The sequence below is a fragment of the Mus caroli genome, unplaced genomic scaffold, assembly GCF_978045245.1.
Source record: "Mus caroli unplaced genomic scaffold, Mus_caroli_1 scaffold_15, whole genome shotgun sequence".
In the NCBI taxonomy this organism is placed as follows: Eukaryota; Metazoa; Chordata; class Mammalia; order Rodentia; family Muridae; genus Mus; species Mus caroli.
The window spans coordinates 61,439,401-61,453,744 of NW_028227270.1; the positions used below are offsets into that span (position 1 = coordinate 61,439,401).

At 42.5% G+C, this 14,344-nt stretch overlaps 1 protein-coding gene across 3 annotated transcripts in view; it reads right to left on the reverse strand.

Annotated features, from left to right (window-relative positions):
* Window positions 1–14,344, reverse strand: part of Ntrk2 (neurotrophic receptor tyrosine kinase 2) — a 334,118-nt gene that overhangs the window by 265,074 nt on the left and 54,700 nt on the right. For all 3 annotated transcript variants that reach the window (XM_021180131.3, XM_029468409.2, XM_021180130.3), the window contains exons 7-9: window positions 6,000–6,136; window positions 5,006–5,138; window positions 3,757–4,062 (exon numbers count right to left, since the gene is read on the reverse strand). In XM_021180131.3, coding sequence (XP_021035790.1) covers window positions 3,757–4,062; window positions 5,006–5,138; window positions 6,000–6,136 — 576 coding nt within the window. The remainder of the gene's footprint in view (window positions 1–3,756; window positions 4,063–5,005; window positions 5,139–5,999; window positions 6,137–14,344) is intronic.

The window sequence follows — 14,344 nt, forward strand, 5'->3', positions numbered from 1 at the left end:
ATGTCTGTGACATATGACATATATATGACATCTAGCTGTGCGCCACTTCAAAAATGAGTAGAGAAAGGGAAGAACCTTAGACATCAGAAGGAGTTCATCCTTACCCACCCTTTCTAAGAAATACACACTGGCTATATGTCCTACTTAAAGGGCAGATTCTAGAAAGCTTACATAGGGAAGCGAGGTTCGCTTCTGAAAGGCTGGATCTAAGATGGCAGAGTGCAGTGCCTGGAGCCTGGGAAAGGGTTTTTCTCCCTTTCATGAACCAGCCCAGGTCTCCAGAAGCTAATATCTGTGGAAGGCACTAGTCTTGTGGATGCCTAAGGATCCGATAGAGTTATCACTCCACACATCACCCTGGGTGGGTCCCTGGAGTCAGTGACCATGGTCTAAAGACATTTTATGGGGACCTTGGGTTGTTGGGTCTCTCTGGTTCCGACCTCACACCCTCAGATCTTATACGTGGTGCACTGGGCGAGAGTGCCATAGCTGTTCCTCCAGCTGTCCCTCCCTGCTCTGGAAAAAGCAGTGTCTGACACCGGGCAATGATTTCTCATGTTCAGAACGTGGGATAAAAACACAGACGGCCCAGGTGGTCTGTCTGATTCAAGCTTTGCAAATCAATAGTGCAGAGAATTTTTGGCTGTTTTTGTTTGTATTTTGACTTCTCTCGGTATTCTTCATTCCCGGCCCCCTAAAGCATATCCCTAAAGCATCCCAAGAAAGCTAAGCTTGAATGAGGTACACACCACTAAGGGACATCAGGACGGCCATGCTCACTCTTTGTGTAGGAAAGCTATTGACATCATGATGAACGGGACTCCTTCATGCTATGATTCAGACTTTCCTCCCACCCTTCCTTTATAGTCATCAAAAATACCACCAGTGAAATGGGATTAACTCTCACCACAAAGACTAGGGAGAGTCACCCCATGATGGCAGCAGAAATGCAAACAAATGGAAGGGCAAAGGTCAAGCTTGACTTCCTGTTGTCCTTAATGTGGAATTCCCCACCAGGGATACAACTGTTATTTTTCTTCTTTTTTTTCCATCTGTTTCTTTTACTTTAGTTTTAAGGAGGTTAAAGGAGAAAGGAATCAATTTTAAAGGTGGCTGTTACCTGAATGCTATGACTGTGAATCTCATAAATACCCACCAAGACTCGATCCCACAGTCAATGAGGCTAATCTCTAATTGGTCACATTGGTTTATGGCCCGCTGGGGTCATCTATATCTGCCATCACCCAAGGCCAAGTCTCCATAATTTTCTCTCTCATTTATTCCTCCCTGATAGCTGGCCTTTTAATAAACAGTTAAAGACAAAAATAAATCAGTCTTTTCTCAAACTAGACATTAATAGTTAGTTTGCCTTTTCTTTTCTATCGTGTGTAGGTATGCCTGTCCACGTGCACACCTGTCCATGTACAAACCTGTATCTGTAGGTCTGTGCTCCTCACATGCATGTGTGCAGATGCCAGAAGAGGAGCCTGGGTGTCAGCCTCCATCACTCTCCACCTTAGGTTTTGAGACAGGGTCCTTCACCAAATCTGAAGTTCATGTTTTTTAGTTAGGCAACTTGGCCAACAAGCTCTGGGGACCCACCTGCCTCTGTTCCCCAGCATTGGGACTGCAAGCTCGAGTCCATGCCCAGCTCGTGTGTGGATGCTGGGTATGCGAACACGCTTCCTCCCGCTAGCACCGCAAGGATGCTTTTACTCCTGAGCCATCTTTGCTGCCTCATGGTTTTATTTTAAATATGTAATACAAAGGAGTAAGTGGGAAAGAGGAACAAGGAGGAGGAAAAACGACTTTATAAGCCTAGTGACTACAGTTCCACCCCCCCACACACACACACACACACACACACGAGCCCCGAGTGGTGAAAGAACTGGCTCCTACTAGCTGTCCTCTGGCTTCCACACTCATGCCACACATGCAATACATAATAAAAACTCAATTGACTTTTTACTTTTTATAAAAAAGTGTTTTTTTAAAAAAATATTTGAGAGACCCCCTCCAAGTTATGATCAAACCACAAAACAAACCTAAGAACTGATGCATTAAAAAAATGAGCCAGCATGCATAAGAGAAGCTTAATTCAAATATTAGTACCATAGAGGAATGTTCAAAGGAAAACACATCCAAATCCATGTAAAACTGTCCCTTCAGTGTGTGGCTTTCAAAGGACACAGACCTGACTCGTAGAGATTTCAATCTCTGGGCCTTTGCCTGAATCAAGCTTCGCCCCAAAGAGCATCAAAAGGCTGTTGATGGCAAGATGGAAACAAAGCCTAAAGATGATGAACTGTAACCTGCCAATGCCCATTCTCCAGGAGACACATGGACCACAGCAACAGAAGTCAACGCTGGAAACCCTGAGCAGAGAAACTCTCCAGACTGTCTGCAACTTTTCTATAAATCCAAAATTACTCACAAATAAAACTTTTACTGAAGAACAAACCAAGGGCCGTTCTCCCAAGCGGGAGTCTCTGGCTTCATTCTGGAGTTCTTGCTCCCACAGACGCGGAGGAAGAAGCACACCCATCCAGAGATTTACTGCAGCAGACACAGCCAAGCAGCTAAACTCTCAATTAGGAGGAAGATTTAATGGGAATGACTACAACAACCAGGGGTGTCTGGGTGTCGCTTCCAAGCACTGCTTGTTTTATGTACTCCTGTAGGGCTTTTGGTAAATCAAACTGACAGAACTCAAATCACATTTTGAATATGTTCAGGAAGCCTGTACATTTAGGAGGCATTTAGGAAACACCAAGGAAGTTGGAGATGCTTACAGGAAGAGAATGACTGCCCTCTTGTTTATTGTTGGACAAATTCACTCTGCGAGGATGAAAGCAGCTCCGCCTGAATCACCTTTGTCCACAAAGCTGCCTTACAAAGCCCCACATGTAAAAGCTGGCCAAGCAATGCCTTGCTTTGGATCTCCACGGTCCTCTTTCCCGCTTGCTCCAATGCATCCCTTGTGACTCAGACTAACTCTCAGCTATTACAGTGAAGAGTTCTCCACGCAGGCCTCAACATCACAAAGCAGGCTCAGCCCTTCAGTGTAGCAGTCACCTGAGCAATGAGACTGGGTAGATGGGACACTCTTCTGAAGGGCTGTAGCTGAAGTGGCAAAGGTGTGACAACTGTCCCTCATCACCAGAGCCTCCCCCACCACCCCCCAGGAGCTCTCCTGCTGGCCTGGCAGGGCCTTCTCCTCCCCTGTTAAAAGCACGGTGCGCCATAGCCACTTAAGCAAGATCCACAGAAGATGGGACACTGATCCCAAATGAATAAGAGGGTAGAAGATAAATCTTAAATATTTTATGAGTCAACCCGTGACTCTGTTCCTGTTTTTTCCTGGGGCTCAGCACCGGGGGCTGTGAGATCTCATTAAACATTGAGATGCCCGTTAGAACGACCTTCTGTGCTACCAAAGCCTTCCGTCAGTAATCCTGTATCGATCCAATTACTGTTCAAACTCACTTACTCCTTATCTTCTGCGGGTCACACAAATCCCCTTCCTTGACACCCTTCACCCTACGAGTCCTTTTAGGCTAATGGCCTTAAAGCTAAGAAGGCAGTACCTAGACAAGGCCTACATCCCTGGCTGTCTACACTCCACACTTGCCACGCGGAAGAGACCTCCTGTGTCATGATGCTAGCCAAGGGAAGACCGGGCCAGGTGGCTAGCAAAACTGGTAGTTTAGTGCATTGCTCTACCCTTCCCCCAAGCACAAAGCCTCCAGTACACACCGTAGTCAACTCCAGGTCGGCCCATGAAGTGAGCGGAGATCTGTCTCTCGTCCTTCCCATACTCATTCTTGGCCATCAGGGTGTAGTCTCCGTTATTCATATGGGTGGGGTTATCCAGCTGGAGGCAGCCATGGTACTCCGTGTGATTGGTGACGTGGATCTTGGTACAGATGTACTTGGACTCATTCAGTATGGCCCCATTGTAGAACCACTGAAGCGCTGGCTTGGGGTTGCCTCTCACAGTGAATGGAATGCACCAGTGGTGGTCTGAGGTTGGAGACTCGAGAAACGTGATAGTTGGTGCAACTAAAAGGAGAGAGAGAGAGAGAGAGAGAGAGAGAGAGAGAGAGAGAGAGAGTGTTAATAGCACCAGAAAGCTCAGAATCCTCCCTTTTGAATTCTGTGTCAAGAAGAGCTTTTATTCAACCATCATTTAGTTTAAGAAAATCCACATTCAAACTCCAGATTAGTCATTTGCATGATATGACTGTCCCAACCCCTACCAGGAGCTCCTGGGAACAGCTTAGTTGACTCTGCTCAAGACTCACACAACACTGTGAGGCTCTGATGGTGGGAAGTGTCATCTGATGTCTTTGTCATGCCCCTCCCTGCACATCTTAATATTATGTGTATTCATCATAAGAAATAATGAGAGGCACTCTTTTCATTAGTAACTCTTCCTTAAATAATTAAAATAACTATAGAAGTCACTAAATTGATAATGACTTTGGAAATGTTCCATGAAGCTCTGATCCCATGGAACTCTTACTAAAATGTATCAGGCTGATTGAGGCAATGACTGTTACGGTTGCTAAAGAATGCTTAGCATGGAGAATGGGAAGCTGAGAGCTTCTGTCGGGCACTGAACAGCAAATACTGTTTCAGATGATCTGAACTGTAGCATGGTTTGATTTTACTAGATTCTAAATGTCCACATTTTGATTCTTGAAACGTCTGAGGTCTGATTTCAGCTTGGAAAAAAACAGCCTGGTGATTATCCAACTTTAAACGTGTATAGCATCTTATGCTGCAGGGATTCAGGCATGAGCAAGTGGTCTCTTTAAACTGACTTCAGAACAAGAACCAGGGGCTGACACCATTTCTTAGTTAAGCACACACAAAAGCCTAAGATATAGTCTTGTGTCACAAATGTAAGCAGCCTATAGAGTACCCACCCCGCCCGCTGTGACAAAGGTGGAAGACCCGCAGTCACTGCCCATGGAAAGCACGCTCTGCTCTCAATACCTACAATGCACAGTGAGGTTGACAGAATCTTGATCTTCTCCTACAAGGTTTTCTGCCACACAAGAGATTTGCTTTCCACTGTCATCAGATGAAATGTTCGTTATCCTTAAGGAGCCCTGTGTGTGGCTTGTTTCATTCTACAAATGGATTAACAGACACACACACACAAAAAAAAAATAATAACATTGATTAGAATTAATCCCAAAGTATCGTAGTTTCTTCGTGAAGTCTAGTATACACACACACACACACACACACACACACACACACACACACACATACACACTTTCCTTGCAGATTGCAGACTCAAGTAACCCCTAAATTCTTGCCCACCTCCTCCAAGGGAAAAGATTACAAAGGGCTGTCACTTCCTTGCTCAGAATAATAATCTGATGTGTACAGATAATTAAATGTAATCTTCAGATTGGCTTTGTCTAATTAAAGGTAAGTAAAAACTAAATGACATTTAAAAATCATTATAAATACCAATGTGTAGGCACATAATATTGGGTGGCTTTGATGGTTAGTAAAGATCAGCAACTTGACAATGTAGGGTCACCTGGGAAGGGAATCTCAGTGGAGAACTGTCTGAGTTAGGCTAGTTTGTGGGAGATTGTCTTAAATGGGTTAACAACAGTGGAATTATCCACACTACATGTGGTGACAGGTCATGGTGTCACTGTAAAAATATAGGCGTGGCTATTTTGATCTTGTGCTGATAAGAAGAAATGAGTTGCTATACGCATTAATTCACTGTTCCTTGCTCTTGGCTGTGAACTTACTGTGACTAGCTCCTGGGGCTGTGACTTCCCGCTAAGGGTGGACTGGAGATGTAACCTGGGACTAGGCACCCAATGAACCCTTTCTCCTTTAAGTGGCTCTTGCCAGGGCCTTTTTTATCAGAGCAACCAAAAGGGAATCTAAGAGAGTGGTCATCAATACGTTCAATATGGTCTCCTCATTGTCACCTTACAAGACAGAACTAAACTCAGCCTCACCATGTGTTTGGAAACCAAATTCCCAACGTCCCAGTACAAGGTGGGGAGTGGGTCACCCCCCACACTGCAGGAAAGGGTCACAGACTTTCCTTCCTCCACGGTGAGGTTAGGAGCAGCCAGACGTGCAGATGGCAGACCTATGGAAGGGAAAAGCACACAGAAATGCACACAAACAGTTACAGTCGGAATCAAAATGGTCAGACATACATTGTTACAGAAGTCCATTGTTGTAGTAACTCAGTTAAGTCTAGAAACCTCCACCGGGCCCTAGAGTTTAACAGAATCAGATTGTCAGGAAAACTAGTTTAAAAGCATTTCTCAAGGATGAAACTCTAACAATGACCTTGTTAGAATGCTTCAGAGCCAAGGTGGAGTTAATTATTATGAATTAAATTGACCAATCTGTTCATAATAATGATGAGAAGTTATATATATGACTCCTTATCACAGCGAAAAATTGTTAAAAGCAAAAGGAAAACCTTCAAGATGTATTTGTTGTTAGAGGAGATTGTGACCCCTACATGTGTGTTTTTGCGTTTCACTGGTGTGGTTTTTATACTTATATTTCGAGAGCTGGACAGTTTTTATTTTAATTCTTGCTGCTTTTGCTTCTCTGGGCATCTCTCTTCCCAGGTGTGCACCCTGTCTTCAACTGCAGAAATCACACTACCTATTACCTAAAGCAAGGCTTGGATAATTAACTATGTGTTGATCCTGCCAATCAAATCAGCCCACTTGCTATGAGCACCATTTAGAGGACTCTGTCCACCCCAATTGCCAAGTCTCACAGAACGGTGGTGGCTCATTGTCTAGGAACAGCTTGGAGGTCACTATTAAATTGCAATAACCCACCTATTTGCCAGCAACCAAACTGACATATTTGATACACAAACCCTTCATCATTAAGGGTTACCTTAGCCTCACTGGCTAAGCCACTATTCTTCAGTATTAAAGTCAGACTAGACAATATTTGTACACAGTGTGTCTCACAAGTATTTCAACCACTGAGAGAAGACAGCCAGTAAAGTCTGGCTTTCAGGGACTTCTGAGACCTCCTTGGAATGACCCTCCCTATTAGCATCCAATAGAGAGGACCGTTGCATCTTTTGTGTGGTTTCCAAGAGTCCCACGCTATCCCAAGTTTCATGAGGCAACAAAGTACATAACAAAAGTCAAGAGAAAGCACAGTAAACAAAAACAGACCCTATACTGTAAATCTCATTCATATGAACTGTGTGGATTAGGAAGCAGATCAGGGCAGAACACCATTAAAGTTAATGGTGTGGTCTGGGTAACTTCCTAAAAATATGTGTTTTATTTATTTTTAGCCTAACATGTAGTTGCATCATTTAAAGAGTCTATAATCATATAAAACTTGTTACTAAAAATAATCAAGCGACTGTGTGAAGAGTAGCTGGCCCTCAGCTGGATGGCATTGCTTCCTGTTCCCAGAAGCGCCCACTTCATCTATTTGCATGTCTTCCTTACTGTTGATCTCCAACTCACTAAATATTATGTTTGCACTCCTATTTGTTGGCTTTTCTGATGTGGAATTACCTACTGACCTCCTATCAGGAGGGGACTAGAGACTCCCATCTGTGCTTTCCCACCTGCCCACAGCTCCATCTTTTCATCTTTCCACATGATGTGAAGATATATGATATAACAAGACATACATCAAGATACATAAACCTTACTGAGACTTGGACCATCTAAAACCTGTCAAATCTACCCAGTTATCTTCATATCATTTTGAGGAAGTGACAATTCCCATTACTCAGACCAATGGAACAATTATTAGAAATTCTCCCAATGTCCTCCTTAGATGAAGGGAAAGAATATATATATTTGTAAATTTGTCAATATATACATATATTTGTCAGGTTTTCTATGAATGCTATCAAGTTTACCCAAATCTCCTCAGGATCTTTATTTTATTCTCTTTATAGAACAGATATCCAACGTTCCCCCCAAGAAAAGAGGGTTACATCACCTGAACCATATACAACAAGGAGCATGTTGAATATGAATGTACAGCAGGCTTTTGGCCAGTGTCTGTGATGGTGTCACCTACATTCATGCACAAGTCACATTTTCCCTGTGGACTGCTCAGTGACCAACATTCTGAGGCACAATGACAGTTACGACACATCCCTTTACTTTCCCCACTAATAGCTTTTGGTGATCTGTTGGCTCCAGTTTTCCTTGTATTTACAGATTTATTTACTGATTCTAAGGTGACGTTGGGACCCAAACTTATTCTGAGATGTGGCTCCTCCCAAATAGCCCTGTCCTAATCACAGTGCTTTGGTGTGTGTGTTTCCTTCATTAGTGTATAACAGATCTCAGATATTCTGAGTACAGGAGTGTTACTGTGAGCTTCAGTAAGAAATGCTACATAGTAGTCTTAATTATTCCCATAAAATCTGGCTTGGTCTTTCTTTTCAAACTTCAGTATAGATGAGTAGCAGTCCTGAGTGCGTTTGTTTAGTTATAGTAGGAGCAGTGGTAATATTTTCTGGGAGCTCATTAAAGTAGACATTCCCACCCAGTGTGTTATCTTACAGAATCCTTACAACAACCTTGAAGACAAAAACTTAGTATTTCTTTAATTAATGAAGTCTAGAAGTATTAGAAAAGTCAAGCATATCTTTCAAAGAATCAACGTAGACCTGGGATTTGAACCCAAAATAAAGGACCTTTACCACTACAGTACATTGCCCTGCAGGGTTACACACATTTTGTTCAGACCATACGTACTACATCATATCCAAGAGCTGAGAATTTGGTTTGTCTGAAAAGAGCTCTGTGCCTATTTTGTGAAGGAAGAATGAGTCTCCGTATTATAAATTAATTGTCTCACCCTGTCATAGGACTCTGCAAAGGAGTCTGTGCAAATTGGCCAAGCTTAGATCTTTTAAATGTAAAGTCTCCTGCAAATGAGTAAGCACCTGCCTCCTGTTAAGTCTACAGCATTGATGCGCTGGCCAAGACCCAATAATGGAAAAAACAATCTGTACTTGAAATATCACTTGAGGCTTAATTAGCACAATAAAAATGAATTGGGAGACACCGATCGCCAAGGCGGGATAAACCACTCGCCAGGCACTAGTTCCTGGCTTAATAAGATTTGAAATCAGCACAAGTCCACCGCAAAGCCCAGCAATGCTTCCAAAAGCTACGGTGCTAGGCCTGATGGCAAACACCAACCATCTTCCTTCTGCAGGGAGTACCTCACAGAAGATGAGAAATAGCCAGCATCCCCAGCAGAGAACCTGTATCAATGCTCTTGACTTGAATTCGCTCAGGAAAGTAGTGTTTACCTCTCGGGTGTTTAATTAATGAAGTCTACAAGTGTTAGAAATAGCAAACCAGCTGGCTTTCTTTGAACCACAGCTCCCCAGTTCTTAGGGCACACACAACTCACTGAGGGACCCAGCTTCTTTCCCCAGCGGGATGGGTTGAACCCAGAAGGTTTGTGTTTCTAACTAACTCCTCATGCCACAGACCACAGTTTGAGTAGAAGGGGTTTAGATAATGAGTGTTGGACAATTGTTCACTAGGCTTTTGTTTTTACAACTATTATTCTTAAACCCAACAGGGGCCTGGGTGATTATGTCTTCTACCACCAAAATTTCCACAAAGTGTGTTCTGGGAGAAGTGGATTTTTTTAAGATGCTTAAGTGACTGTGGTGGAGATGCTGCAAGAGGCAGAGACAAATGCAAGATTAAAAGTAACAGACGAGAAAGGCAGAGAGAGCTAAAGAAAGCTGGATGTTTGTAGCATTGCCATATAACAGCCCTCAGAAGTCTTTCTGTGGAAAACAAGAAAACATGTAGCGGCCATTGCCCCTGGACCCCCTCAGCCAACTTAAGTACCAGACTACTTGAACCATGTGATTTTGTTACTTTCTTTGAAGTGGTTTGACACAATGTAAAATACTTAAATCCAAATGCCAAATACTTTAAAGATACTATTCATGTTGGTGATAGCAAATAACACTAATAGCTACTAGCATCTTTTACTTCTTTTAATATGTGCTAGACTCCATCTTAAATGCTTTCCTGTACTCTCTCCTTAGTCATTCCAAATATCCACAAATACATTGGTTAGCATCTCTATTTCCCAGTGGAGGAACTAAGGTTTAGGGAGTATTGAAATGAATCAGATGCTGTGTTAGTCCTAGCCTGACCCTCACCTCTGCCCATGGCTTTCACCAGTGCATAGGCACGTAACTCTCAAGAGAAGGTCAGGGGGCCTCAGCCACTGGCCCCAAATATGTAAGTTGCACCTTTCTGATAGATGAGAAAACCAAATCTCTGCTCATTTGGGTTCTTAACTAGAGAGGACACAGAAAGTTCCTATGAAGTCATGATGGTGTGTTTTGTCAATCTGTTGGTATTTCTGGCCTCTGTTTATTTGATGCTGGCTTATCACTCATGTGTATATAACTAGCCCGGGGAGTTAGGATTTCATCTATGTTCTAACTTTATTTTTCTCCTATTTCATTTTATGTTTGCTAGCGATTTGCCTGAGTGTATTATGTATGTATGTATGTGCATCATGTGCACACAGTGCCCATGGATGCCAGAAGAGGGTCTCAGATCCCCTGCAAATGTTTTTGAACCACCATGTGTGTGTCAGGAATCAAACTTGGGACTACTGGAAAAGCAGCAAGTGCTCTTAATCACCCACCAAACCATCCTGTCCTTCCTCCCCCCTCTCCTCTTTGTGCATAAAGAGTGCACAGTATTCTACATTGGAAAAGTATCAACAGTCTGAATCTCCCTCTATCTCTGGAGGATGCTTTCCAATTTGACACCTAATGATGACAAGTGTGGTGTGTGTGTGTGTGTGAGTTCATTCATTCTGCAAGCAGGAATGGAGTTACCATAATATTAGATATAACTGCTTACAGCATGCTGAAAAAAAAAAAGACCACTAAATTAAAAAACACCTTCGTAAGCTCAAAGTTGAAGTTGCACATCTAAGCTTCTGTGAGTCATGGTATAGACGTGGCAACTGCCAGATAGATAGCTTAGAAACCAACGATTTCAGCAGCTTCCTTTGACATTCTAAAAAGGACAGAGAGAAGCAACAAGCCACCGTGGGCTTTGCTTTATTTTCAAAAATAAAAACGAATGTCTCATAAAGTGAAAGCAAACTAGCCAAGACACAGAAGCAGGAGGGCAGGTGCTCTCGGGAAGACAAAAATGAACCACGTGAAGATGCGTGTTGATCTTGATAAGGTGCTGTGCTGCTATGTTCTGGGCAGACTTGTGCTACGAATGGTAGCTGAAGCCAGAAGTCAGTCATGTAAATAAATCACTGGCACAGATTTACTTCAGAGAGCAAACCTATCTTCCCAGGCACATACAGATGCTGCGGACTCTCGCCACCAAACACTCTTATTGTGTGGACAACGCTTGAAGGAGTCCTCACATTAAGTTTGGAAAATTCAAAAATAGAAATTATCATTGTGAATAACAAAGGAGCTAAAGGCAGGTGTGGCTTCAGCCCTTCTCACAGTAACTGGTTACTAGTGAGCTCTGCTGAGGGACTATTCTGATATGACCTATAGACATGCCATCGTTCCTAGCCTTACCATGTACCTAGAACAGACCACTACCATCACTGTTAACTTTCTAATGAAACCTCCTCACAGATAATGTTAAAGTCATTATTGTAGTGTTTAAAAATTGAAGTAAAAGTCCGAGTTAGGCAGAAGGAATCATTGCAATGTTCCTATTGAAAAGAACCAAACATCAAAACAATCATCCATCCTGACCAAGTAGGTTTCATCCCAGGGATGCAAGGATGGTTCAATATACGGAAATCCATCAATGTAATCCAGTATATAAACAAACTCAAAGACAAAAACCACATGATCATCTCGTTAGATGCTGAGAAAGCCTTTGACAAAATCCAACACCCCTTCATGATAAAAGTCTTGGAAAGATCAGGAATTCAAGGCCCATACCTAAACATGATAAAAGCAATCTACAGCAAACCAGTAGCCAACATCAAAGTAAATGGTGAGAAGCTAGAAGAAATCCCAATAAGTCAGGGACTAGACAAGGCTGTCCGCTCTCTCCCTACCTATTCAACATTGTACTTGAAGTCCTAGCCAGAGCAATTCGACAACAAAAGGAGATCAAGGGGATACAAATTGGAAAAGAAGAAGTCAAAATATCACTCTTTGCAGATGATATGATAGTATACATAAGTGACCCTAAAAATTCCACCAGAGAACTCCTAAGCCTGATAAACAGCTTCAGTGAAGTAGCTGGATATAAAATTAACTCAAGCAAGTCCAGGGCCTTTCTCTACACAAAGGATAAACAGGCTGAGAAGGAAATTAGGGAAACAACACCCTTCTCAATAGTCACAAACAATATAAAATACCTTGGCGTGACTCTAATCAAGGAAGTGAAAGATCTGTATGACAAGAACTTCAAGTCTCTGAAGAAAGAAATTAAAGAAGATCTCAGAAGATGGAAAGACCTCCCATGCTCATGGATTGGCAGGATCAACTTTGTAAAAATGGCTATCTTACCAAAAGCAATCTATAGATTCAATGCAATCCCCATCAAAATTCCAACTCAATTCTTCAAGGAATTAGAAAGGGCAATCTGCAAATTCATCTGGAACAACAAAAAACCTAGGATAGCAAAAACCCTTCTCAAGGATAAAAGAACCTCTGGTGGAATCACCATGCCTGACCTAAAGCTGTACTACAGAGCAATTGTGATAAAAAAAAACACTGCATGGTACTGGTATAACAACAGACAAGTAGACCAATGGAACAGAATTGAAGACCCTGAGATGAACCCACACACCTATGGTCATTTGATCTTCAACAAGGGAGCTAAAACCATCCAGTGGAAAACACACAGCATTTTCAACAAATGGTGCTGGCACAACTGGCGGTTATCATGTAGAAGAATGCAAATTGATCCATTCCTATCTCCTTGTACTAAGGTCAAATCTAAGTGGATTAAGGAACTCCACATAAAACCAGAGACACTGAAACTTATAGAGGATAAAGTAGGGAAAAGCCTCGAAGATATGGGTACAGGGGGAAAATTCCTGAATAGAACAGCAAAGGCTTGTGCTGTAAGATCGAGAATCAATAAATGGGACCTCATAAAGTTGCAAAGCTTCTGCAAGGCAAAAGACACCGTCAATAAGACAAAAAGACCACCAACAGATTGGGAAAGGATCTTTACCTATCCTAAATCAGATAGGGGATGAATATCCAATATATATAAAGAACTCAAGAAGGTGGACTCCAGAAAATCAAATAACCCCATTAAAAAATGGGGCTCAGAACTGAACAAAGAATTCTCACCTGAGGAATACCGAATGGCAGAGAAGCACCTGAAAAAATGTTCAACGTCCTTAATCATCAGGGAAATGAAAATCAAAACAACCCTGAGATTCCACCTCACACCAGTCAGAATGGCTAAGATCAAAAATTCAGGTGACAGCAGATGCTAGCGAGGATGTGGAGAAAGAGGAACACTCCTTCATTATTGGTGGGATTGCAAGCTTGTACAACCACTCTGGAAATCAGTTTGGCGGTTTCTCAGAAAATTGGACATAATACTACCAGAGGATCCAGCAATACCTCTCCTGGGCATATATCCAGAAGATGTTCCAACCAGTAAGAAGGACACATGCTCCACTATGTTCATAGCAGCCTTATTTATAATAGCCAGAAGCTGGAAAGAACCCAGATGCCCCTCAACAGAGGAATGGATACAGAAAATGTGGTACATTTACACAATGGAGTATTACTCAGCTATTAAAAGGAATGAATTTATGAAATTTCTAGGCAAATGGATGGACCTGGAGGGCATCATCCTGAGTGAGGTAACACAATCACAAAGGAACTCACACAATATGTACTCACTGATAAGTGGATATTAGCCCAAAAACTTAGGATACCCAAGATATAAGATACAATTTGTTAACCGCATGAAACTCAAGAAGAACGAAGACCAAAGTGTGGACACTGTGCCCCTTCTTAGAATTGGGAACAAAACACCCATGGAAAGAGTTACAGAGATAAAGTTTGGAGCTGTGAGGAAAGGATGGACCATCTAAAAACTGCCATATCCAGGGATCCATCCCATAATCAGCTTCCAAACGCTGACACCATTGCATACACTAGCAAGATTTTGCTGAAAGGACCCAGATATAGCTGTCTCTTGGGAGACAATGCTGGGGCCTAGCAAACACAGAAGTGGATGCTCACAGTCAGCTATTGAATGGATCACAGGGCCCCCAATGGAGGAGCTAGAGAAAGTACCCAAGGAGCTAAAGGGAACTGCAACCCTAT